The sequence below is a fragment of the Erinaceus europaeus genome, chromosome 4 (genome assembly GCF_950295315.1).
Source record: "Erinaceus europaeus chromosome 4, mEriEur2.1, whole genome shotgun sequence".
Taxonomy (NCBI): Eukaryota; Metazoa; Chordata; class Mammalia; order Eulipotyphla; family Erinaceidae; genus Erinaceus; species Erinaceus europaeus.
The window spans coordinates 74915834-74929733 of NC_080165.1; the positions used below are offsets into that span (position 1 = coordinate 74915834).

Consider the following 13900-nt stretch of genomic DNA (forward strand, 5'->3'; position numbering starts at 1 on the left):
ACTCTTAGTAAAGTGTAGTCATATAAATCACTAGTTAATTAATATGAGAGAGGAAAATTAATTGTATGTCTCGAAGTTTTTAAAACACAGACTGAGTCTTCTTAATATACAGGCTGTGCATTTGATATGTGGACTCTCTCAAAAGCCTAGACCAAGTAGATCAGAGGCAACCAGTGGCACAGCTATTTACAAGATACTGGGTACTATACAGCAAACCCTAACAAAAGGACTTTTCAAAGTTAACCCAATTACCAAATAGTGTGATAACATTAACTATCCATTGTCTTCTTGAACCCTAAGACAGCAGGAACCTCACATCTCCACTATAGAGCCTATATTTCTCCCAGTCCTGGAACCTTAGGATAGGGCCCACTTTCCCACATGCCTCTCCCAATCCATATCAAATAATATTGCATCAGCTGATCACAACCTAATCAACACAATTGCCACCTTAACATGCTTCAGCTCAGACTGTGTCCAGAGACTTCAGGTGTGGAATGACAACCCTTCAGCTTCATTACTCGGGTGAGACCTTTCCTTTCATAGCATTCTCTAATTCCATCCCAGGTGGATCACTTTCTAACAAAGTCCCAAAACCTAGATATACACCAGTTTCTGTGTGAGAGAGCCTATCCATAAACAAGTGCAAAATATATATCCGAAAGCAGAAGTACACTAGAGTTTGCAGTGAGTACCCCCCCCCCCCAACACTTCCTCTCCACTATTCCAACCTTTGGGTCCATGATTGCTCAACAATTTGTTTGGCTTTGTATGTTAACTCTCTTTTCAGCCACCAGGTTCCAGATGCTATCAGGATGCCAGCCAGGCTTCCCGGGACTGAAGACCCCACCAATGTGTCCTGGAGCTCAGCTTCCCCAGAGACCCACCCTACTAGGGAAAGAGAGAGGCAGACTGGGAGTATGGACTGACCAGTCAACGTCCATGTTCAGCGGGGAAGCAATTACTGAAGCCAGACCTTCCACCTTCTGCAAACCACAACGACCCTAGGTCCATGCTCCCAGAGGGACAGAGAATGGGAAAGCTATCAGGGGAGGGGATGGGATATGGAGATTGGGTGGTGGTAATTGTGTGGAGTTGTACCCCCTCTACCCTATGGTTTTGTTAATTTATCCTTTCTTAAGTAAAAAATAAAAAAAAAAAAAAAACGGTGACAATAATCCAAGCACAAAAAAAAAAAAAAAAGAATGGTAAAGCTTTCAAGGGAGGGGATGGGATACGAAGTTCTGGTGTTGGGAATTGTGTTGGAGCTGTACCCCTCTTATCCTATGGTTTTGTCAGTGTTTCCTTTTTATAAATAAATTTAAAAAATGAGATTAAAATGAAAAAAAAAGGAGAACAGGAGAAAAGAGGAAAAAAAAACTGGCTAGATTTGTTCACTGTAAGCTTATCTGGGGAAATGTTTACTGAAGAAAGAAATTTAAACTGTATTATTCATGGACTTAGTTTCTCTCATGCTCTCTTTTTGAAACTGTACATATCAAGAACTAACTCTATACCAATTATTTTACAAAGGATAAAAAAATGGTATAGTTTGTCAGTGAAAGAAATGGAAGAGAAAAATGGAACTAAGAAATTTTAATAAAGACTCAGCAAAAAGAGAAAGAATGAAATCTAGTTTATTCTCACAGTGGAATTCATAAAAAACATCCAAGGCAAGACAAAGACACAAGGCAAATCATATAATAGACATTTTAAATAAATTTTTATCAGAATTGTGTCTTTAATGTTACTTCAAAATTTTCAGAATCTGTTTTCTTATATATCTTCACATATCTTTTCACAGGAAAATTAAACTTAACATTCCATATCATATCATATAACATTTTATTTTACTTATTTTTTGCCTCTAGGATTATTGCTGGGGCTCAGTGCCGATACTATGCATTTATAGCTTCTGGAGGCTGTTTTTTTCCATTTTATTGGATAGGACAGAGAGAAATTGAGAGAGAAGGGGGAGAGAGAAAGAGACCTGCAGACTTGCTTTGTCCCTTATAAAGCTTCCTCTCCTGCAGGTGGGGAGCCAGGGCTCAAACCCAGATCCTTGCATGGTCTTTGCATTTAGTACTATGTATGCTTAATGGGGTGTGCTACCACCCCCCACATAATATTTTATAGCTTCTTAATATATTAAATGTAGATATCTGTTATTTAACTAAAGGAACTGTCAGAATAGCCTGTTTATGTGATAAACAGTTACTGAAAATATTTACAGTTTAATGAACAGAAAGGAAAGAAATGCTCTTGACTTTTGACAAAAACCTTAACATGAGAATATTCATTTTCTGAAGTAACTTATCAGTTTATTTTACATTAATGACAAAATGCTACACTTTCTGTTTCACAAAAATCTCAAGTATGTGACAAGCTGACTGTAAAATAAACATCAGAAAATATTAAGTATTTAAATGTTTTTCCCATGCCATTTTTAAAATACGAAATAATAAAAAAGTTTTTACCTGTATTAACAAGAGCACTGCTATTGTACAGTGTACCAAGATGAGGTCCAGAAAGAGATAGGAAGGTATGAAGTTTGTTGAGGTAATATTTAAACCTTGGCCTTGTAAGCACTGAACGGATTATTAAATTGCCCAATGAATGTCCAATAAAGCTTTAGAGGAAATAAAAAACAAAATTCTCTCATAGTATTCACCTTAGAAACAAAAATCACTATACATGGATGTGAGATACTAAAAACAAAAATTCTACTTAAAATGTTCAACTCATATCTTTCAACTACTTAGTTATAAATACATTTTTGAAAGCAGTAATACACTGACTAGATGATAAATCTGCCTCTGTAGACATACTCAGACAAACACATTATTAAGTCATAGTTTAAGCAAAATAATGAAATTGGATCTATGAAGGCCAATTTAGGAGAAGTTACAAATCTGTTTTTCTAATCTCTGATTTATAACCCAAAGTGGAAGTACTTTTAAAGGTACAGGTAAAATATGTGCATTTTCATACTGTATATAATATATAATATATAATATATACATTATATAATATATAATTATTATATAATTATTATTATACATCTTTAGTAAGGATTTTAAATCAAAAGAACCTTTTACCATGGGTTTGTAATAGATGGCATATGAGTTTCTACAAACAATTCACAGCAAAAGAAGAGAGATTGAAAGCTTTCTTAATAATGACTTAAAATATAACTAGTGAGAAGTTCAGTACACACTCCTCCAGGCGAAAAGTTCCTAATGTTTTGAGACAGAGTTGTGATAGCATCTACTTGCCCTCAATTAACCAGATCAGACTTCTGACTATAATTGACAATCCAATGTCAAAGAAGAAATACTTTTGTGGGTAAATAAAAAAGTTCAAACATCATCATTTTCTTAGCATAAAATTATAAATGATAAAAGATCACTGTAGTAAATTTAGTAAACTATTTAAAAACCTATAAATGAATAGAATAGTTAGAACAAGAAAATAGCCTCTTCCTTCCGGACATACTTGCATACCTTGCACATTTTTAACAGAAATCAATTTTTAAAAATTACTTCAAATACAAGTTTGCTTATCTCTTCTTCACTAGACTAAAAATTGTAACATATTCTATGGTATACAGAGTCAGTTTCTTCCTAAAACTTAATCTGATATAAATATTAGTCTGTATTATCCTTTTTTATTTTTTATTTTATTTTATTGCCACGAGGCTTATCACTTGGTTTGGTACCGGCACTAAGAAGTCACTGCCCCAAGTGGTCATTTCTCCCTTTTTTTCCCCTGTTATGATTATTATTAGGACAGAGAGAAATTGAGAAAGGACAAGGAAACAGAGAGAGGGAAAGACAGACACCTACAGACTTTCATTGCTTGTGAAGTGGGCCCTCCCCCCTTTCCTTGGTGGGGAGCTAGGACTTGAAACCGGGTACTTGCAGTTGGTAATAAGTACTCTTAAACAGGCACAGCACTGCCCACCCCCTGTACTATTCTTTTTTTTTTCTAAGTTTTAAAAAATATTTATTTATTTACTTTCTTTTGTTGCCCTTATTTTTTATTGTTGTTGTAGTTATTATTGTTGTTGTTGATGTCATTGTTAGATAGGACAGAGAGAAATAGAGAGAGGAAGGGAAGACAGAGAGGGGGAGAGAAAGATAGATACCTACAGACCTGTTTCACCACCTGTGAACGGACTCCCCTGCAGGTGGGGAGCCGGGGGCTCGAACCAGGATCCTTACGCCAGTCCTTGTGCTTTGTGCCACATGCGCTTAACTCACGGCACTACCACCCGACTCCCTGTACTATTCTTTTTTTTTTTTTTTTTGTACTATTCAAGGCAGGAAGATTAATCTTTTTTATTGGATTAGAAGAAACAAAATACTTTTTTTTTTTTCCACTCATGCCTAGTCACAATAATCTTGCTAAACCATGAGCTATACATGGTTTGGTCATCATATCTTTGTGCAAAAATGACTCCGTCTTGAAGCTAAAATTTTTGTCATTCCATTTGTTTATATATTCTCACTTTCCTACAACCTTGCTTTTTACTGATTATTGAATTCATACTATACAATCCAACAACTTAAGAAGTACAGAAAAATGGTTTTAGTAGGCTTGAACAACTACTGAAAGAGAGCATTTTCACCATTTCAAAAAGGAAATTGTATAATCTAGCCATCACCTTTCTATGTCCTATCCTTCCTCCCAGTCCTAAGCAGTTATTAATCTATTTGTCTTTGCCAATTTTGAATAATTCATAGAATCTTGATACATGACCCTTTTTTTAAAAAAACTTCTTTTTAAGTTAGAGTTGTGGCATCCTATATTTTAAAACAGTACATATACCATAAATATGTTTAGTTCTGTTAATTCACAGATATAAAATTAAGTTGCATAACATTATAGAAGTTACCTTATTTTTGAGACTGTTAGACTATATATTTGAATATATTGAATTATCTCATCCAGAAGGCGATCCGTCATGCTATCAAAATCAGCAAAAGTATCATTCTAAACAAAACCAAGACAGATAAATTGTATACTGAGTATGCATAATTACACAAAAAACTAAATATAAATATTTTAAGTGCTGAAAATATGATTAGCAAATTTATTATAAGATTACAAATGAATTTATTCTAAGGAAATTATTAAAAGAATTTCTATGAAAAATGTCCACTGCTTTTAATACCATCTGCTTTATTTAAGAAACTGTTTAACTGACTACCAGGATTTAATATAAGGTTATTTATAATGACTGAATTAATGAAATATTGTATATGCAATAAATATGAATTTCTAAAAAGGTCACACATAGTGAGCTGGTAAGTCCAATTGTAAATCATTTCTACTTCTTTGGGATAATGCAATGTCATAAGTTATAGTCATATATTTTGTCATACAGTTAACAAAAAGGTGTTTCTTATACATATTTCATTTTTAATCACATTTCTTGGCTCATAGTTCCCCATAAAGATGGAATTTTCAGTGTTGACGGTTTTTGTTATGTTAATGAGACATCTTTTGGGGAAGCACTAATGAATGACAGCTGGTTGCTTAACCAGGAAGAACCAATGATATTATTAGAGATCTGATATATCCAGCCCTCACCCTCTCCCCTTTTTGTGGGAATCTATAGAAGGGCTAGATAATTTAGTTTCCAATGGTTAGTGACTTAATTATGGCTATGCAATGATATTTCCATGAAAATACAAAAAGGAGGAGCTTCCAAGAACTTCTTGGGGTGGTGAACAAGTGAAGACTAAGGGAGAAGTATGGGAGCTCTGCCTTTCCTCTATGCCTTATATATTTTTTGAGGTCTTTCTACTTTACAACCCAGGATGACCAACAATAGGCAGAGATTTGTTGAATAAACAGGTATCTTAGGTTCTGTGAGCTATTCAAGCATATTAATTAAACCTGAGGAACATATCTTGGGAATCTGCTGTCCACTGGAACCATGGATAATAATCTGGGCCTGTAAAAGCAGCTCAAGTGTGAGGAGGGGGAGACCTCGGTCGGTAGCTGGGTGACTGCAAGAGCAATTGCTATCCTGGGTTTGTGGTGGGCATTTGAAATGTAGGTAGTGTTGGGAGACTGATGTTTTTTCCATGTAGATAGTGTCAGAATTGAGAAGTATTCTCAGACATGCACTCTACTAGTGTCTAAGAACTGAGGGTTACTATGGGGAAGCCTACAAAACTAAGAGCAGAAACTACGAGAAACACAAAATGCAGATATGCACTAATGTTAAATTTTACAGACATAAAATTATTTCTACTACTATAGCTACTTTGTAGTAAGCAAATATTAAGGCAGAAACAAGTTAAAAAATGTTTACTTCTACTGAAAATACCACTATATTGTACCTGATTTCTCTCAGACATGAGAAAATCAATTCTTCCCCCAGGCAGTCCAAGTTCAATGTAAGTTTTTACTAATCGCAGGTCTGCACTGTTACCTAAAAAACGAAAATGTTTATCACGAGGAGATAAAGTAATAGGTATAAAATACACCAATATATATTTTTATAGTTCTTAAAGGCAAGTATATGGCCTATGCACTTTGAAACATAGTCCTCAATGTTTATTTTGAGGTTGATTTCCATCAAAATGTCTTTGAACAGTTTATTTCTTAGGAGGCTCTCATCACATTGATGATTTCATTGTCCTCACATGGGTATAGTAGCCATGAAAAAATTACTATATTCCTTACCATCACCTAGGAAGTCATTCAACAAAGTTACAGTGCATTTGAGATTTAATCTATTGATTTTGTTTTGGTGGTATTGATATAGAGGTAGAAATAAAAATCTATTTAAATAATCCAAGATACGTTTATTATAACTGGTAGCTTAAAAGATTATCTAGAAGCAGAAATATTTGTATTAAAGATTATGATGAACTAAAAGCCGGTATTAAAACTAGTGACTTTTCAGTTAGCTTTAATTTACTGGAATATAAACAAATAATTATCAGTTGTTAACTTTTTAACTTTACCTTTGTAATACTTATCTTACAGAGATTTTAGTATGATAAAGATGTCTTTTATTTCCTGATTTTTAAAAAATCTTATTTTATGACTAGGGCCCAGTGTCCGCACAACTCTACTTCCAGAGGCCCTATTTTTTCTTTCTTCTAGACAGAGGGTGAAAGACAGAGAAGCCGAAAGGAAGAAAGCATGGCAGCTCGTTTTCACTGATTCTGAAGCTTTTTACCTGCAGGCATTCTCATGGGGGGTTCTGGGCCTCGAACCCTGAATATCACGCATGACAACGTGTTAGAGCTCTACTAGGTGAGCCTGATTTTCTGATTCTTAAATGAACCAACTTTAATATTTTATTAATGAAAGTATATGTTTTCCCGACAGGTTGGTTATATACAGGCCTAATCATATTAATCTACTAGTTCAGTGCTATTTAAAGTTTGAAATTTGGTGCTTAGTAGTAATAATTGGAAATGGAAATTGAATTTTATCAATAATTAATTGATTTATTGATGCTGTATACTTATTAATAAATTTAATCTTTAGAGTTGGGGAGATAACTCAACATAATGCTCATGGTGCAATCCCTAGCACCCCCTCATGGCAGTGCTCTGGCCCATTTTCTTTTTTTCTCATAATCAATGAATAAATGGTAAAGATTCTGTCCATGTCCTTTTCCCCATTTTTTAATGTTTTTTTGTTGTTGTTGCTGAAGCTTAGTGAGTTATTTCTATATTTTGGCTATTAGCATTTTGTCTAATGTACAGATCTTCCATTCCATTGGGGGGTCTTCTGCTTTGGTGGTGGTTTCTGTGTAAAAGCTTTTCAGTTTGATGTAGTCTCACTGGTTTTTGGTTTTGTTTTCTCTGCAGTTGAACAAGAGTTGAAGATATGTTTAAAGCTTACATACAGAAGAATTCTGCCAATGTTTTCCTCTGAATATTTAATGATTTCTGGTCTAGCATGCAAATTTTGATCCATTTGGAGTTGACTTTTGTTTGTGGTGAGATATAGTGGTCATTTCATTCTTCTGCACTTCTCAACTCAATTTTCTCAACACTACCTGTTGAAGAGATTCTCTTTTCTCTAATGTTTTGGGACCCACTGTAAAAAGTCTTACATTTATAGGTATTGGGGCTTATTTCTGGGCTCTCAAGTCTGTTCTATTCATCTGTGAGTCTCTTTATGTCCCAGGACTAGGCAGTTTTGATTATAATAGCCCAATAACATAGACTAAGGTCAGTAAGTGTGATGTTTCCACTCTTGTTCTCCCCCCGCCAAGATTGCTTTGGCAATCTTAGGTATTTTCTCTTTTACAGGTTTTGTTCTATTCTGTTAAAGAAACTTCGTAAGATCTTCATGGGAATCACATCAAATCTGTATATAACTCTAGGTAGAACAGTTGTTTTGATGATGTTAATTGTTCCAACCTATGAGTATGCCATATTTTTTGCCTTCTTTGTATCTTTTTCTATTTCTTGAAAAGTGACTCATAATTTTCAGTATACAAACTTCTACTTCTTTTGTTAGGTTTATTCCTAGATGTCTGATTGTTTTTGCTGCTATAGTAACTGGGATCAATTTTCAGATCTCTTCTTCTAATTTAGTGTTTGCATAGAGGAATGCCACCAATTTTTGTATATTAATTTTGTAGCCTGCCACTGTACTATATTGTTTAATGATTTCTTGGAATTTTCTACTAGATTTTTAAAAGACTTTCTATGAATGCTATCATACCATCTGCAAAGAATGACAAGTTTACACTGTCTCTTCTTTTTTTTTGTATTTTAAAAAATATTTATGTATTCCCTTTTGTTGCCCTTGATTTATTGTTGTAGTTATTATTGTTGTTGTTGTTGGATAGGGCAGAGAGAAGTGGAGAGAGGAAGGGAAGACAGAGAGGGGGAGAGAAAGAGAGACACCTGCAGACCTGCTTCACCGCCTGTGAAGCGACTCCCCTGCAGGTGGGGAGTCGAGGGCTTGAACCGGGATCCTTACGCCGGTGCTTGCACTTTGCGCCATGTGTGCTTAACCCACTGCGCTACACTGTCTCTTCTAATCTGTATCCCTTTAATTCCTTTCTCTTGCCTAACTGGCATAGCTAGGACTTCCAATGCAGAATCTTCAGCAAAGAAGATATTGAAAAGAATGATTTGCCTTATGAAAAAATTCTCAAAGTGACTGATAATCAGGTTAATGTAAATAAAGATGACAATGAGATACCACTTTACAGTGAGAACATCACCAATTAGAAATGACAGAAACAAGTACTGGCCAAGATGCAAGGAAATAGGAACCCTTCTACACTGCTGGTAGGAATGCAAATTGGTCAACACCCTGTGGAAAACAGCCTAGAGATTCACTAGAACACTAGAAGTGGACCTACATTATAACCCAACAAGTTGTCTCCCGAGGATCTATCCAAAGCAAACATAAACAGAGATGTCTATGTACATGTATATTCATAGTACAATTTGTAATAGCCCAAACTTAGAAGCAAAGCATATGTCCATTCACAGTGAGTTGTTAAAAAAGTTGTGGTCTATGTATACAGTGTTAGCCATGATAAGGTAATTTCCTTTGCCTCATCTTGGAGGAAACTTGAAGGAATTGTGTTCAGTGAGATAAGCCAAAACAAGAAAGATGAGTATTGGATGATCTCACTCATAGGTGGAACTTAAAGAACAAGAACAGTAAAGGAAAACTTGGACTAGGTGTAGTGTATTGCAACAAAACAAAGGACTCAGGAGAAAGACGAGCAGGGGATGGGCTGTGGAAGCTCTGGGGTCCTGGTGTATGATTGTGGAAAAGGACTTAGAATGTGAGAGAGTGTTTTGCAGACATCTATCACTGGGACTTGAGAAGCTGTACTCATGTTTCAACAAATGTACTTAAAATGATTACCTCTCCCCAATAAAATGCTAAAATTATAAAACATACATGCTTGAAAGTTTTCTTTATATTTACAACCTGGGAATTAAGTCCTAGTTACAGCAAGAACTTTAAATTTATTGAATATATTTTCTAGGCATTTTAATATTTATCTACCCACAGTCATCATTTTCTTGAGTACTACCAGACTTTCATTAAATGTATTTATGTCAGATTGATCCATCTTTTAATTTTTCTCAATTTCAGGAATATTATGCAGGCTTACTGGAATAATTTTAAAGAGAACTCCCTAGTAATATTTAAAGACACATATTTATGCCTTGCCTTACACAGAGATGAATCAAAAGCTTGATTTCTAAGTAATTTCACAGGAAGATGTATTTCATTTTTAACATCAGATCTTCTACATTTTTTGTTTCCTTTTTTTATTATTGATGTTCAACACTGCTTATTTCTTTTTATTTTTACTTTTTTTATATATGGTGCCAAGGCCTCACACATGATAGGCATGTGCTCTACTACTGAGTCTCCTCATTTTTATTTTATTTTTTATGAGAGAGAGTTGACAGTGAGTAAGTGAGAGAGCAATGCACTGCTCCATTATTCTTCAAGAAATTCCACTCATTCAGTCTTTGTTGCTCACTTATGTTGGGAAGGATGAAATCTTGGGCCTCATTCTTGTAAGGCACGAGCCAGTTCTCTGACCCATAAGCATCTTTTTTCCTATTATTTTGGAATAATATATATTTAAATTATATAATATATGTAATTATATATAACAGGCATAATGGACTTCTTGAACATTTAAAAAAAACTGACCATGATTTCTTGGGGGATAATTCCTTGAAAATATCATTATTGTGGTTAAGAAGTTAGTATTGAAGATACTATATTTCTTGAGTCAAGATTTTTAAAAATAAAATCTCACTTTCATAGTTCAAATATGTATTTATTATTTTTATAATTCACAACATATTTTATCAATTCATTCTTACAGAATCTCATATAGTTCAGTGGTACTTTTGTAGTTTAAACATACTTTGAATCTTTTCTTTTTTATTATATTTATTTATTTTCCATTTTGTTGCCCTTGTTGTTTTTATTGTTGTTGTTGATGTCATTGTTGGATAGGACAGAAAGAAATGGAGAGAGGAGAAGAAGACAGAGAGGGGGAGAGAAAGACACCTGCAGACCTGCTTCACTGCCTGTGAAGCGACTCCCCTGCAGGTGGGAAGCTGGGGGCTTGAACTGAGATCCTTAACTCCAGTCCTTGAGCTTTGTGCCACTTGCGCTTAACCGCTGTGCTACCACTCAACTCCCACTTTGTATCTTCTCACATAGTTCCTAATCTATAATTTGCCGAGCAGTCAAAATTGATCATAAAATCATAACACGAAAGTCAGATATTAGAATTTTAATTATATTGTAATTAGTAGAATCTTCTTAACTGTTTTTTTTTTTCCCTTCTTTCAATCAATCAAGCTGGAAGGGGATTGGGAAGACTATTAAAGAGAAGTAAAATGATTGACAGCTAACTAGAAATCAAAGAAAAGACAGAAAAATGTAGTTAAATAAAATGTTGGCACATGTCACATGTTAGTTCCATGAAAAACTTACATTTAAGAAAATCTAACATGATCTTTAACAAAATTAAGCATGTTTCTATTTCAAAATGATATTTTAATTAATTTAAATAGTTTTAATTTTCAATTTAAGGATTAAATAAAACTCAATGACTCCCAGTAGGGAAAGAAAACATACTGAATTATTATGGACTACATCAACAGATATTACATACCATCTAAACCATGCACACAGACAATGAGATGAACTCCATCTTCAGAACCATCTTCTTCAATGCTAAAATAAGGAATTGAGGATGCTAACAGAGGAACATCACTGTACATGAACCCAGGGAGCTTAAGTTGCTTCAATTCTTCTTTTGCCTGAAGGAAGCTGAAGCAAAATATTACAGAAGATATCCTTTACTAAGTATTATATTGATTTTAGAACCAAAAAAATTTTCTGACTTTAGAGAATTGTAGAAGAAAATTCCAAAACTTTCATTTTAAAGTAATGAAAATATGTAGCAACCTCAATGATTTAGAAACCACAGAGATTAGCCATCTTTAATATATATTCTGATCCAATCAACATAAACTTTAAACCTGAAACCTAAAAAAAAATTCCGTTAGTTTGAAATCAACTGCAAAAATGAGTGGACTTATACCTTCTCTAAAATTCTATACAATATGAACAGAAAAACAGAGGGGTGTATTGGAAAGATGACCACCTGATGATAATAATATAATCAAATGTTTGCTCTTTTTCAATCCTATAGACATGGTAGGGATGGAATTGTTCTATAAAGTGCAGCAGTGAGAAGGGTAGATATAGTAGTGAGAATATTAAGTTATTTGTATTTTTCTCTAGAAATACCAATAAGAAGGAGCAAACCCAAGAGGGGGCTATAACTAAAAGTATGATAAAAATTTAAAAATGAGTGCCAAGTCTAATTAACTTGGGGGTTGCAAACATCAAAAACTACTTGTTGCTATTGGGTTTTACCACTTCAGGGTAACTTTTTACAGTTAGAAAGACAGAAAAATCATACAGCACTGAAGCTTCTTTCAGTATCATGGAGGTTGGGTGCATGACAAAGAAAGCACACTATTCACGTGACCTATCTTGCCAGTCCCCAAAACAATTTTTAAAAATATTTATTTATGAATGAGAAAGAAAGTGAGGGAAAGAGAACCTGGCTATCACTCTGGCAAATTCAATGCTGAGGAGTGAGCATAGGACCTCATGTTTACAAGTCCAATGTTTTATCCACTGTTGACACATCTAGGCCACTCAAAAACAATTTTAAACATTGTATCATTTGGACTGATAAAAGCAAAACTTAAAGGTGCTGACAAACAAGATATATAGGCCATTATTTTCATTACTGATTCAGAAATAATTTGAGGTGCCTTTAAAGTGGTATAAATAGCTTCTCAGCATACTCAAAATTCTTCAATAGGCCATAATTACCTCACTGGTTTCATTAATTTTAGATACTATGGTTTTTAATTATATGTATAAATAGCTCACTTGGATAGTGGGCTGCTTTGCTATGTGCTTGACCCAGGTTTAAGCTCAGTCCCACTGAATTTAAGGAAGCTTCAGTGCTGTGGTCTAGCTCTCTCTCTCTGCTTCACACCCAAAACACTACTATAGATATGCCCAAACCTTTTAGTTCCAGGATTATAATTCTTTCTGGGTAAAGTAGAATACACTGAAAACCACTATCATGCTAGTAAACCTATGCTATCATCAATTTTTTTTTTAGTGAATCATGAAGTTATAATTCTGGAAACCACTGACTTTGATGAAGCAATTTTAAGAATAAATTTAAGAAGCAAGTGGGGCATGATAATGATGGAAAGGGGCCTAGGCTGGGGAAGAGAGTATCTTGTAGATACCTGTCATGGAGAGATGAGAAGGTTTACTTAAACATCAGCAACTAACTATAAACAATTAACTCAAGAAAATGGAAAAAATTTTAAAAAGTTTCTATTAACCTATAATTCATTACCTAATATTGACCATTGCTAGATGTACTTTTAAATCTACTTTTATATCTTAATTTTGGGCAGAGAGTGAAATTGAGAGGGTAGGGAGAGGTGTTGTGATGTGATTAGCATATAGCTGATGAGTGGGCTAATTTACATACGGGATGACATCAGGCTGATGTCAGGAAGGAACTAAGTATGCAACAGGCAGAAGCGCTCTCTGTTGCTGTGCACTACCTGCTCTCAGTTTGGACTGCTCGCTCCTGGCTCTCTGCTTTCCTAGATGATCACCCTCATCATGGCCGCTTCTCCAGGGGCTCACACATGTGAATTTAAACCTTGGTAATTAACCTCATGGATTGGGCCTATTCTTACTTATTTCCCAGCGCCTCTGTGGCTCGCAGTGGCCTCGACTGAGGTTTCCCAGGACCTGCAGCAACCGGAATAAATGAGCACATGGGGCTGAACTTATGGTAACTAAC

The 13900-nt window shown here is 34.7% G+C and overlaps 1 protein-coding gene across 8 annotated transcripts in view; it reads right to left on the reverse strand.

Annotated features, from left to right (window-relative positions):
* FAM135A (family with sequence similarity 135 member A) overlaps positions 1-13900 on the reverse strand; it is a 95846-nt gene that overhangs the window by 15338 nt on the left and 66608 nt on the right. For all 8 annotated transcript variants that reach the window (XM_007529033.3, XM_060189984.1, XM_060189982.1 and 5 more), the window contains 4 exons: positions 11660-11817; positions 6354-6445; positions 4898-4995; positions 2478-2629 (listed from right to left, as the gene is read on the reverse strand). In XM_007529033.3, the coding sequence (XP_007529095.2) occupies positions 2478-2629; positions 4898-4995; positions 6354-6445; positions 11660-11817 (500 nt within the window). The remainder of the gene's footprint in view (positions 1-2477; positions 2630-4897; positions 4996-6353; positions 6446-11659; positions 11818-13900) is intronic.